At 28.9% G+C, this 13,055-nt stretch overlaps 2 protein-coding genes across 2 annotated transcripts; one reads left to right on the forward strand and one right to left on the reverse strand.

Annotated features, from left to right (window-relative positions):
- Positions 1–238: 238 nt before the first annotated feature.
- Triagg1_3135 (uncharacterized protein) lies at positions 239–1,164 on the reverse strand (the record flags this gene model as incomplete). The annotated part of the gene is made up of 2 exons (XM_062897394.1): positions 239–338; positions 392–1,164. The coding sequence occupies 2 exons, from the start codon at positions 1,162–1,164 to the stop codon at positions 239–241; spliced, it is 873 nt and encodes a 290-aa protein (XP_062757659.1).
- A 1,342-nt stretch (positions 1,165–2,506) lies between these two features.
- On the forward strand, positions 2,507–3,181 carry Triagg1_3136 (uncharacterized protein; the record flags this gene model as incomplete). The annotated part of the gene is made up of 1 exon (XM_062897395.1): positions 2,507–3,181. The coding sequence occupies one exon, from the start codon at positions 2,507–2,509 to the stop codon at positions 3,179–3,181; it is 675 nt and encodes a 224-aa protein (XP_062757660.1).
- Positions 3,182–13,055: the final 9,874 nt, after the last annotated feature.

The raw sequence follows: 13,055 nt of genomic DNA on the forward strand, positions 1-13,055 counted from the left end.
GTGTAGAATTAAAATATGGCTTCAATCTAAATATTTTTTTATTGATCTTGCAGGTAGGCAGCATAGATGATGGGGAATTGAATTCTTGTGATTGACTCTTAGCAGTCTTTATATGCATAACACGTGCGGCTGCTTAATCATAGATGGATGACTTCGAGGCGATAAATAAGTGAGGTAATTAAGTATATGTATCTATAACAAGTCTTTGCTTTTCTCTCTATGCTACAGTTTGTACAGATTACATAGTGTACTTATTGGCTTCCAGCAACCACCGAACTGCCGTTGCAAGCTCCATTCCCGCCTTAGCGGTCGTTGGTAGCTGAGGAAATTGTACGAACCTGATGTGTCTGTTAGTTCAAAGGCTGAATAAGAAAACTGTATCATCACTTACCAATTGGGCAATTCGTAGTGATCAGTTCGAGTCTGGACACCGGCTTTGCGGAGCATGGCCTCATACAAATAACCTTCGTCTCGTATAGGGTCAGGTCCGTCCATAGCAAGGTATGTTGGGGGGAGTCCCTTGAGGTCTGCCCAAGCAGGGAAATTCTCTCCCTTCCTTTGCTCTGGTTCGGGAACATTTAGTATAGACAGATACTTCTGCCAATCCTTTTCTCCAAATACGGGAGCTTCGGCGTTTTCCTGATGTGAGACAACCTTTTGAGCCCATTCTGATGGGACAGATTGCGGGCCAGAGTATACTAGAACCGTCGGAACAATCAAGCACTGGCCTGCAAGCTGGATTGAAGGGTGTCTGTCGCGCGCACGAATAGCAGTAGCAGCAGCTAAATGCGCACCAGCGGTGGCACCACCAATGTATAAGCCCTCTGAAACATTGCCTCCATAAGCTGATGCATCCTTGTTTACCCATTGAAGGGCATACTCCGCATCCGAAAGAATAGTGTCCCATGAATTTTCCGGTGCAAGTCGGTATTCGAAGGAAATAATGACGAGCTCATTGCCGTGTCCGATCATGGCCCGGCAGCCAAGGTCATCGCCGTCTACATTTCCAGTAGCCCAATATCCATTGTGGAAGTAAAGCATTACCGGGAGTGTTTTTGCACTGGTCTGCCCCGGGGAATACACACGAATTCTGAATTTGTGAGTTGGCGCGTGTGGTAAAGTGATGGTTGTGTCGACAGCCTTGACACTAGCAAGGGCCGCCATTGCTGGCTCCTTTAGCAAAGCTATGTTATCCAAACTTTGCTGATTAATAGTTCTTCGGACGGCCTCCAAATCTTGATCATGATGAATATAAGTTGGGTTTGTAGCGGCGAACTGGTATTTCTCAGTAAGGACGCTTCATGATATCCCAAAGGTGTTATCTTACCTCGTTCCACTCTCTTGATAGTTGTGGAAGTGACATTTCGCAATTGATATACTATTTGGAGTAGATCTACGATTAGATATTTGAATGAGAGCAAAGTGATTACTGATATGTATTGTGGGTAGTTGTTCGATATGGCGATGCAGAGATGCAGAACTTGGCAAACTCATGATAATGTTCCATATATAACGGTCCTGGAGTACCTACTGAAGTTCTGTTCCGCAGTTCTCTTAGCTCTCTTGGCGCATGCCCGGGGATTCCGGCCGGAATGAGAAGCTGATTAGGAAACAAGTGACTGATGTGGGAATCGGGCCCGCTCCCACACTATATTTTCGTACTATGGCGTCCTTCTCATTGAACTCAAACCTGCTGCAACGGTCTATGGCATCAAATCTTCATGAACGATACATTGATCAGTGACGCAATAACCGACTATTTCTAGCTTTGAATGACATGGCTCAGATTTTCTAGATATTGGGCGGAAGATGCCGCCGTCGGTACGATAATACGAGACAAACATTGGCGCATTTTAAATCAGCGTTACATGATCCTTCGTCTGCGACCCGAGTGGTAAATTTGAAGACATCTTTTTTATATGCTTAAGCATATTGCCTAAAGTAAAAGCGATGCAATGAGTAAAATCTCAATTGTAAAACATCCCATGATATGGCGACATCTCTGTATCGGCCGTAACAGGTTGGTAATAGTGGAATACTCCAGAGATGGATTATAACCATAAAGCTAGGAGCTTCCTGTCGAGTTATATAGAGTCTTAAATTACCACTGGTAACTGGCCTGCTGCGACCACGAACATATAAAAATATAAACACTTCGACATAGGACCAAACCCTCTGCCAAGATCCTAGAAGAAAATGGCAATTTCGAAGCGGGTTGAATTCCGGACAGTGGACGGGGTGACTCTAAGAGGCGATTTGTATATGCCAAATCCCACAAACAATAAGGTCCCTACTGTGGTGATGACGCAAGGAGTTAGGCCTCATAATCACCGTCAACACTCATATTCATGTTATTCTGACTTTTATGAACTAGTTAACATTGCTAAAAGAACACTATTTGCCTGATTTCGCTATACGCTTTCAAGCTGCAGGCTATGCCGTGCTTATCTACGATCACCGCGGATGGGGCTCCAGCGAAGGAGAACCGCGCAACGCCGTAAATCCAATGCAACAAGCAGAGGACTATCATGATGCGGTAATTTTTGCCCGCAGTGTCCCCGGAATAGATGAAGATCGAATTGCCATGTGGGGAATAGGGCATTCTGGTGGCGCAGCATTGATCTCTGCAGGCAACGACGACTATATCAAAGCGGTTGTGCTAGTTATGCCTCTTCCTTCCGGAGCACGAGATGCAGCAAACTTCCCTCCAGAGTTGATGGAACAGTTCAAAGCAGAACGTCTTGCGAGAGTACAAACCCCAGCCTTGGAAGAAACATATGTACAAGTTTGGGATAACTCTCTGGAGCAGGCGTCTGGGGAGCGTGGCAGAGTCATCTTACATTCTCCCCCTGCATATGAGTTTTTCTCCGGTGGCCAACGACGTTCCGATGCCGCGGGCACTCCTTGGGAAAACAAGATAACATTGCGGAGTTTATACGATATCAGCAAAGTCGAGCCTCAGGACTTTATCCGCAGAATTAGCCCGAGACCATTGCTGTACCTAGCCGCCGTGGAGGATGTACTAACCGCGCCTCTTGAGATGCATAAGAAGGTCTTTGAGCAAGCAGGGGAGCCAAAGGAATTTATCACGCTAAACAACCATCATGTCGCCACCTATTTCGACGCCAGTTTCGAGGAGAACATCACTGCACAGATTCAATTTTTGAACAAATATCTGTAGCCTGCTCAGGGATCAAAGTATATAAATCTGCTATACAACACTGCCAAGGAAAAGTTTTGCAACTCACAGCCTTCCCATTCACATGTTTACTATGCAACTTCGCTTTGGGACACAAAACAACGAGAGAGTGTCAACGTGGCCGTCATCTAGCGCCGCATCATCTCGGTTTTAGTGTCAGAGACAGCGGCGTACGAGAGAGTAATAGAGTTAAGGAGAGGTTTTAGTCGTCAAAAAGGGATAAAGCAGCTAGGAGGTATATAATAACTATATTTATCTCTAACCTTCTTTAAAAACAAGGGGATTTATACTCCTTTATATAGTAAATCCTAGCTATAACTAGCCTTTAAGTAGTAACTTTAGTAGTATTCGCTAGCTCTATAGCTTTATTATACTTTTTCTTTCCTTAGACTTTTAATAAGCTGCTTTTCCTTTTTTAAAGTATACCCTTATATAGTTTTTTATAATCTTTTTTTATACTTTTTTATAAAGTACTATTAAGGTATTAGCCTTAACTTTTTACTATATAGGCTATAGTAAGATTTAACTATAAATAAAAAACCCTTATTTAGTATTATAATAATAAAAAACATAGTTCTTAAGTAAATAAAAGTAAAAAGCTATATAAAAGTTATTTATTATAAAGTAACTTACCTTTTATAATAATAGTCCTATAAGGTAGGTTTATAATTATTAGTTATAATACTTAAATTATAAAAAAGAGTATTTCCCTTTTCCTTTTTATAAAATCCTTAACTATTATTATTATAATTATATTCTTCCTCCCTTATTAATAATTCTACTATAATATTCCTTTTAATTATACTTTATTAAAAGCTAGTATTAAGTACTATAGTAATAACTATAGCTATAGCTATACTTATACTTATACCTCCCCCTATTATACTACTAAGGGCTAATAAATAAGTTATACCTTATTTTAGCTCTCTTTTTTTTTACTAAAACCTAGTATAAGCCTTATATTTATAAATATTATATATATTATTATAATTATTAAAAGTTAAGTAATATTATAAAATATTATTATAATATATTAAGTATATAGCCTTATCCCCTAAGTTTATTTTACTAAAACCCTACTTACTCCTTTTTAAATAATAGTAATAAATACTTTTATTATAATAATTATAATAGTATTTATATTTTTATATTAATTACTAATAAAGCTATATATATAAACCTAATTAATAAAATTAAGTTTAATAACCCTAATTTAATAAGCTAATTTTATAATAATTATATAATAAGTACTAATATATACCTAGGCCTATATTACTATACTTTAAATAAATTATAAAAAAGCCTATAATAAGGTAAGACTAAGTTCTGCTTTAGTAACTTTTACTTATTAAACTTATACTATAGTAGTAGTATAATAACCTTATTTATATTATACTTATAAAATTATAAGTACCTAGGTTTAATTAAATATTATAAATTTATTATATAACCTTTAGGCTATACTTATATTTTATATTTTAGTTTATTCTCTTTAACTTTATTAAGTTACCTTTTATTAACTTTTTTTATAATCCTAGCTTATACTTAGCTAAGCTTAAGGTATTATCTCTATTACTATAACTTAAGATTATCTTAATTCTTAGGCTAATATATTATAAGCTAAAGTAATTTTTATTATTAATAATACTATTATAAGTAATATTAATAAATAGAGTATACTTTATAACCTTTTTATTTTTATAGTATTTTAATATAATATTTAGTAATTATAGTATTTATTAATAGTTTTAGTAAAAGAAAGTAAAAGGGATTAAAAAAAAGTAAAAGAAATTAAAAAAAGTAAATAAAAGTAAAAGAAATTAAAAAAAAGTAATAAAAAGTAAATAAATATAAGTAAAGAATTCCTTATATTTTTATAAGGTTTTCCCTTTTTATAAAATTTATATTTTTACTTAGGGTTTTCTTTAGCTTCCTTTTACTTTCTTTTATTACTAAGGCTTTATAAATAAATCTTATATATCTAAGTAAGTCCTTTAAGCTAATACTTATATATTATATTATATATTATTATAAGTTATATTTACTAAGTTTTTTATTATTTAAACTACTCTAGGGCTTTTATAACTTTTTCTTTACTTTATCTTTTACTATAATAAGCTTTATAAATAGATTTTATATATTTAAGTAAGTCTTTTAAGTTAGTACTTATATATTATATTACTAACTATTATAACTTATACTTACTAAGCTTTTTACTATTTTAGCAGCTTTAGGAAGCTTATAAGTTTTTCCTTATTTTATCTTTTATAATAGGTTTTATATATTTATATAAGCCCTTTAAACTAGTACTTATATATTATATTACTAACTATTATAACTTATACTTACTAAGCTTTTTACTATTTTAATAGCTTTAGGGATTTTATAAGTTTTTTTTTACTTTATCTTTTATAATAAATCTTATATATTTAAGTAAGTCTTTTAAGCTAGTCCTTACCTTAGCTATACTACTATCTATAAATTATATTTACTAAGCTTTTTATTATTTAAGCTACTTTAGGAACCTTATAGGTTTTTTTTTACTTTATTTTTTACTATAAATCTTATATATTTACGTAAGCCCTTTAAGTTAATCCTTGCCTTAGCTATATACCTCTATAAATTATATTTACTAAGCTTTTTATTATTTTAGCTACCTTAGGGAGCTTATAAGTTTTTTTTTACTTCTTATAATAGATTTTATATATTTATATAAGACTTTTAAGCTAATACTTATATATTATACCTACTAAACTTTTTACTATTTAAACTACTTTTAATATAACTAGGGCATTATTTATACCTTAGGACTTTATAAAGTCTTATTAAAGATTATTTTTATATTCCTTTATAAAGTTTTAATTTATAAAGTCCTTTTTTAATACCTAGGAATTATATTTTTTACTATAGCCCTTTTATTTTATATAGTAAATATAGCCCCTTTTTTTTTTCTTATATTTTATAATTTTCTTAATATTATATATTTTTTTTAGTATAAAAGGGTTATTCTCTAGCTTCTTAAGGACTTTATTCTTACTTTTAAATTCCTTAAGGGTTATAATATTAAATACTAAGTATATTTTAACTAAGGTTAAAAGCCTTAGTTAATAAGTAAGGCTACTTATATTAATAACTTTATTAATTTAGTAAGGTTTTATATATTTAAGTATTAGCTTTTAACTTAGTCTCTTAAGTTTAAAGTTTTTAATTAATACTAATACTTAATCTTTTATATTAAATATTTTCCTCTACCTCCCCTTATTATATTATTTATAATATAAATTACTAAAGTATTATAAAATAATAGCTATATTCTCTTAATCTTTAACTATTTTATTAACCTAATTAATAATATTTTTATTTATATATTATAAGTTATTATTATTAATAAAAAAGGGGTTAGGCTTATAGCTAAGTAGTAAGTATATTAATATTTACTTAGTTACTAAGTATTTTACTATATTATATATAAATTCTATAAGTAAGAGCTTATATAGCTAATTAAGCTAATTTTTATTATAAAAGGCCCTAAAATAATATTTAAAATTTTAATTTTACTATTCTATTTAACTATTTATCTAAGGGTAAAAGGTAGTATTAAGTTTTTTTTTATAATCTAGTAAGTAATAAAAGGTCCTTTAGAATATATTAGTAAAAAGGCTTTTTTAATTTAATACTATTTCTTTAGGAATTTTATATAGCTTAAAAATATAATAAAAGAACTTATTAGCTAATTTATTTATAATTATTTATTATAAGTATAAGAGGTATAATATATATTTTATAAATTTATTAATAATAATAAGTATTAAGTTATAGGTTTTTTTTTATTTTATAATTTTAGGAAGCTTTATAATAAAGTTTATTAAAAGCTTTTTTTATAGTTATATTAATATAAGTAATATTACTAATTCTTTATAAGGTTTATAATAATAGGGCTTTATTATTTAATATATATAATAAATATTAATATATTTTTTTAAATTTTTTTTTATACTTTACTAAAAATAAATCTAGGCTATTTATATATAGCTTCTGCTAATACTTAAGTAGCTAGCTGTTTTATTATTATAAAATAGGGTTAATATCTTTTACCTTATATTATAAAGTATAAAAATTCTAGCCTTATAATAAAAAAAATATTTCTTATTTATACTTTATTTACTATAAGTCCTCCCTAGGGCTTTATATTTAGCTATTAACTCTTATACTTAAGTATTTCTTTATTATATAATAAGTAATACTTTTTATAAGGTTTTAGGTAATTCCTTTAATATTATAATAGCGCTTTTATATACTATTTACGTAAATCTAATTAGCCTATAGATTATATACTAAAGGTAGGGCTTATTTTTTAGTAAGTCCTTCCTAGCTTAAGGGGTTAAGTTAAGGTATAACCTTAAGTTTAAGTAGTTATTTTATATTATTAATTTAAGGTAAGGTCCTTTTTTTTATATTTTTTTATTTTTTAAGTATAATTTAATATAAAATTTATTTATAAAAGGTATAAAATATTTAAGAGATAATTACTTTTTATTTTATAACTAATATAAGTTTACTTAATAAAATAGTCTATTAGTAAGATTAGTCTTACTTAATTTATATATAATTTTAAAGTTATATAAGGCTAGCTTCTATAGCTATAATATTTACTTACTTAAAAGCTTTTTTTTCTTAGTAAGGAAACTATAATTTAAATAGTTAGTAATAACTTCTACTTTATTTTAGGTATATATAAAATAATATTTTTAAGTTTTATATACTTTTATAATAGTAAATATCTTAATATTAGGGGTTTAATAATATACTTTTACTTTACTAAGCTTTTATAAAAGATAAGTAATAAGGTATTAGGCTTTATTTATAAACTAGGATAATATAATATTAATTATATATTTTAAGGTATTTATTTTAATATAAATTAATATATTAGGGTTATAATAGTAAAGTATAGGTTTTTATTAAAAGGTATTAATAAGTTTTTTAAATATTACTAACTTTTATTTTTTTAGTATAATATTTTCTTTAGCCCTTCCCTTTATTAAATTAGTTAAGGGTATTATAATTTTACTATAGTTTTTTATAAACCTTTAATAAAAGTTAGTAAAGCTAATAAAAGTAAAAATATTAGTAATAATATATAAAATAAGCTAATTAATAATTACCTTTATATACCCCTTCTTTATTTTAATTTTATCTAGGGTTATTATAAACCTAAAATAAAAGACTTTTATTATATTAAATTTATACTTCTTAAGGTTAATAAATATCCTATATTACTTTAGCCTATTTAATACTTTTTAAATATATTATATATACTTAGTAAAGTCCTTACTATAGATTAGGATATTATTTAAATAGACTATATAAATATAATTTATTAAGCCCTTAAGTACTTTATTAATATATTTTTAAAAAATAACAGGGGTATTAGTTAATTTAAAAAATATTACTTAGAATTTATATAGTTTATATTTATACCTAAAGGCTATTTTTTTTTTATCTTTTTTATAAACTCTTATATAATAATATATATTTTTTATATTTAGCTTAAAGTAGATTTTTATACTTTAAAACTAATTAAGGATTTTATAAATTAGGGGTAGTAGTATATAATTCTTATATATTATTTTATTTAGTATATAATAGTTTATATAAAGGTATAGTTTACCTCCTTTTTTTAAAATAAATAATATTAATATACTTTAGGAACTTATAAATTAATATATCTAGCCTTATTATAATACTTACTTAATATATTTTTATAATACCTTTAGCTTTTTTTTTACTAAGAAGTAAATAAGTTTTTAAAAAGGTTTTATTTTTAACTTTAGATTTATTATATATATTAGTCCCTATAGGGGCATTAGCTTTATTACTAATTTTAAGTTAAATACCTTTGCCTTATTTATATATTTTATAAATAAAGGCTTTATAACTTTTTTTTAAAGTAAGGTCATAGGGGTATCCTAGTTTATAATAACGCTAATATTAAAATATATAATAACTAGTTTAACTTAAGCTTCTCTTGCCTAAGTATATACTTACTACTTAAAAGTAATTATTATTAAGGTTTTTATTAATATTAAGTATTAAAAAAAATTATCTTTAGTAATAATAATAAAATCTATTTAATTATATTATAGCCTCCTTAGGATAATATTATTAAGTATTTTTACTATTATAAAGCTTATAAATATTTATTTTTTAACTCCTTAGTTATCCCTTATCCTTAGGAGCTAAAGGGTATATTTATATATTTTACTTAAGTTTTTATATACTAAGGTAATTACTAAGTTATTATTAAGTATTACTAAAGTATTATTTATTAAGTATTTACTTAATATATTAATATTACTTTTAGTATTAAAAATAATAATCCTTAACTTTTATATTTTTTTTATTTATATTTACGCTTTTTTTTTTATTATAGAAAATATAGTAAATAGTAGCTTAAATAAGTAAGCCTTACCTTCCTAAGCCCTTTTTAAAATAATTAATTTAAGGTTTAGGCCTTATACTAGGTTAGCTAAAATACTTACTTAGGGATTATTATAATACTTTATAATATATCTTTTATTTTTATAATATAAATAATCTAGCTTTTTATAACTTATAAAATAATACCTAGGAGTTTTATATTTATAATATATAATTTTTAATAAAAGTCTATACTTTTCCTACTTTAAAATAACTAAAGGGTTATTAGCTAAAATATTATTTTTTATTTAGCCTAAGGGTTATTTTAGTATAGTTAAAACTTCCCTTTTTTTATATAGGGTATAAAAGGTATATTTACTTTTTTTAAAATAAGTAAAGTTTTCTTTTTCTTATTTATCCCCTTTACTAAGGCTATTAATAATTAATTCTACCTTAAAATATTTTTTATAAAAATCTTATTATATAATAAAAAGTTTTTTATAAAGAATATATTTTTTTATTTTTAAAAGTATTTTTTAAAAGAAAATTAAAATTTTATAGCTATTATTTATATAATATAAAACCTTATTATTAGCTTTCTTAAATTATTTAATAAACTTCTTTATAATCTTACCCTTCTCTTAATATATAGTATTTAATACTTTTCCTTTATTAATAATATAAGATTAAATATCTTTAACTTAGTCTTTATACTACTTTAGGTATTATATATAAGTAATATTATTATAATTCTATTAAAGTTCTTTTTTAAAATAATTAATTTAGTATTATTAAGCTTTTTTTTTAAAATAAAGGCTTATTATAAAAACCTTATATACTTTATTAATAATTTTTTTAAATATAAATAAAATATTAAGTTTAAAAATATAATTTTAGTATTCTCCCTAAGTTTTTTTTTTAAATATAAGCTTTAGAAAATATAATTTTTAATCCTTTATATAATTTATTAGCTTTTTTATAAGCTTTTCCTAGGGAGTTATAATAAGTAATTTAAAAAAGGGCCCTTTTTATAAAAGGAGCGCTTTAAATTCTTTATTTTAAAAATTAATAAAATTTATTAAATATTAAGTAAGCTTTTTTTTCTAATTTTCCCTTATAATAAAAACTATAAAATTAAATAGCTTATCCTTAGTTAAGAAAATATATTATTCCTTAAAGGGGGCTAGGGGATTTAAAGTAATAAATTAAGGGTTATATTATATATTAAAAATTAAGGTATTAGTTTAAAAAGTAAATTTTTCCTTAAGGGGTATTATATAAAGTATAAAGCTTTACTATATACTTTTAAAATATAACTAGCTTTTTACCTATTTCTAAATAATAGCTTTTATTATTCTTACTTTAATAATCTCTTACTTTTTAAAAAGAGATAAACTTATTAAAGACAGCAGTATATAAGAGAGTAATAAAGTTAAGGAGAGGTTTTAGTTATTATAAAGGGATAAAGTAGCTAGGAGGTATATAATAACTATATTTATCTCTAACCTTTTTTAAAAATAAAGGGATTTATACTTCTTTATATAGTAAATCCTAGCTATAACTAGCTTTTAAGCAGCAACTTCGGCAGTATTCGCTAGCTCTATGGCTTTATTATGCCTCTTCCTTCCTTGGACCCCTGACATTTGGGTGGAGTTGGATATTACTTGGTCGCTTATGAAGCTACCTCACCCTTGATTGTTCGGGCGAAATAGTTGCTAGGTTGATAATAAGTGTTTGAGCAGTGGTGACTGATCCCCTCTTTTTGTGACGCTTGGTTTGAGTCACTTCGGAGTGTTTTGCTATAATTGTCTAGACCATCGGCGCCGCTCACGTGCATAACATCTCCTTGTTCTTGTGCCAGTAGCTATAGACAATGGTATTGACCGCGTCAGAAACCTCTAATGTGTTTTTAAAATAACCCATTCTCGCATAGCCAGCGAGGGCGAGATTCTCCCTTTCTCTTAGTAATGTGAATTTAACTGACATTCCACTTTGTAATTATGGATAGTTCAAACAGCAGGCCATCTGGGAAAGGCAAGGATGGCGCCGACAAGACCACGCGAAGTCGCAGAGAGACGATTCCAGAGAGGAGGCTACGTGTTATGGGTACAACATCACTGAAATTCTCTTCAACTGCGGATCCAGGTAGACGACAATTGCGAATATCATACAGTGCCCTTTCCTCTGCAGCTGACCGGAGCCCTGGTCAAGTCAATCCTGCAGAAACTGAGCCCAATAAACGGAGACGCCAAGTTCTCAAAGCCCAACGGTGATTAGCACTTCTCCTTTTGTCCATACTCTCCGCTTGCTTCACGCGAGGGAGATCGTGATCCAGGGTCAATGCTGATTCATCATGCAGTGCCCATCGCCAGAGAACGCTGGACTACATAGACGAGCTGGAAGCCGAGATCTTCCGACTAAGAGCCTCAGCTGCGACAACGTCTGACGAGTCAAGGCATCCGCGACGCGTCCCATCATCGTCACAAAGCTCTCTTCAAACTATCAATAATATCAACATCAATGTCCTCATTCAGAGCTTCAACGGGCAGATTGCGCCTGGCATCTTCTCAAGCAGCTATCCGAGCACTACAGACCCCTGCATCGTAGAAGACTTGTTAGCAAGTGATGCTTTTGGTGAGTGTTGGTACTCTTGACTGAGTCTTTTCCATGCTATTTGTTTAAAAATTCGTTAACTAATTTTGTGGATAAAAAAGGATTGGGGTCAACCACAATACCACAGAGCCTCGAGCTGTTTGATCCTTTAAGCAGGATGCTTTTCTATAACTGTATGTGATTTCACCTCAAAGAAAATACTGAGGGTTTTTATTGACACCAAGATCAGTCTCAGAAAACATTGCCCCAACGCTTGTCTCGATGGATGGGCTCTCCAATGGGTATAGGACGATGGTACTTCCTCTCGCCTGCTCCAATGATCTAGTTCGGTCTGCGATATTAGCGGCATCAGCGAATCATCTTCGATTCCAGCGGCCTAAATTATCTCCCTTAGCTTCAAGGTTACAGTCTGCAGCTATCGAGAAGCTTTCTGTCTTTTCCAGGGACGAAACTGCCAACGGTGCCACTAGAAGTGCGGTTCTAGCTGCCATAATTCTCTTGTTGGTCACAGACATGATGAACGGAGGTCAACAGTTTTACCTTCTTCTCAACATGGCCAAATCGTGGATAGAAGCCAAAAAACACGACGGTTCACCAACAGTTAGTTCCCGGCCGGTAATAGAACAGTTTCTCCTCAACCAGCTTGAAATGTAAGAGACACCATTAGGGATTATTTCACTGTTTGTCCATTGACCTGTATGGATAGATTACAACTTTACGCAGAGCCACTGCTCAAAGAACAATATGCAATACTTGCACAGCATGACTCACAGACAATTTCGGACGACCACACATTTAAAGACAGAATTATTAGCATCTTCAA

This window comes from Trichoderma aggressivum, assembly GCF_033847375.1.
Source record: "Trichoderma aggressivum f. europaeum strain CBS 100526 chromosome Unknown scaffold_009, whole genome shotgun sequence".
Classification (NCBI taxonomy): Eukaryota; Fungi; Ascomycota; class Sordariomycetes; order Hypocreales; family Hypocreaceae; genus Trichoderma; species Trichoderma aggressivum.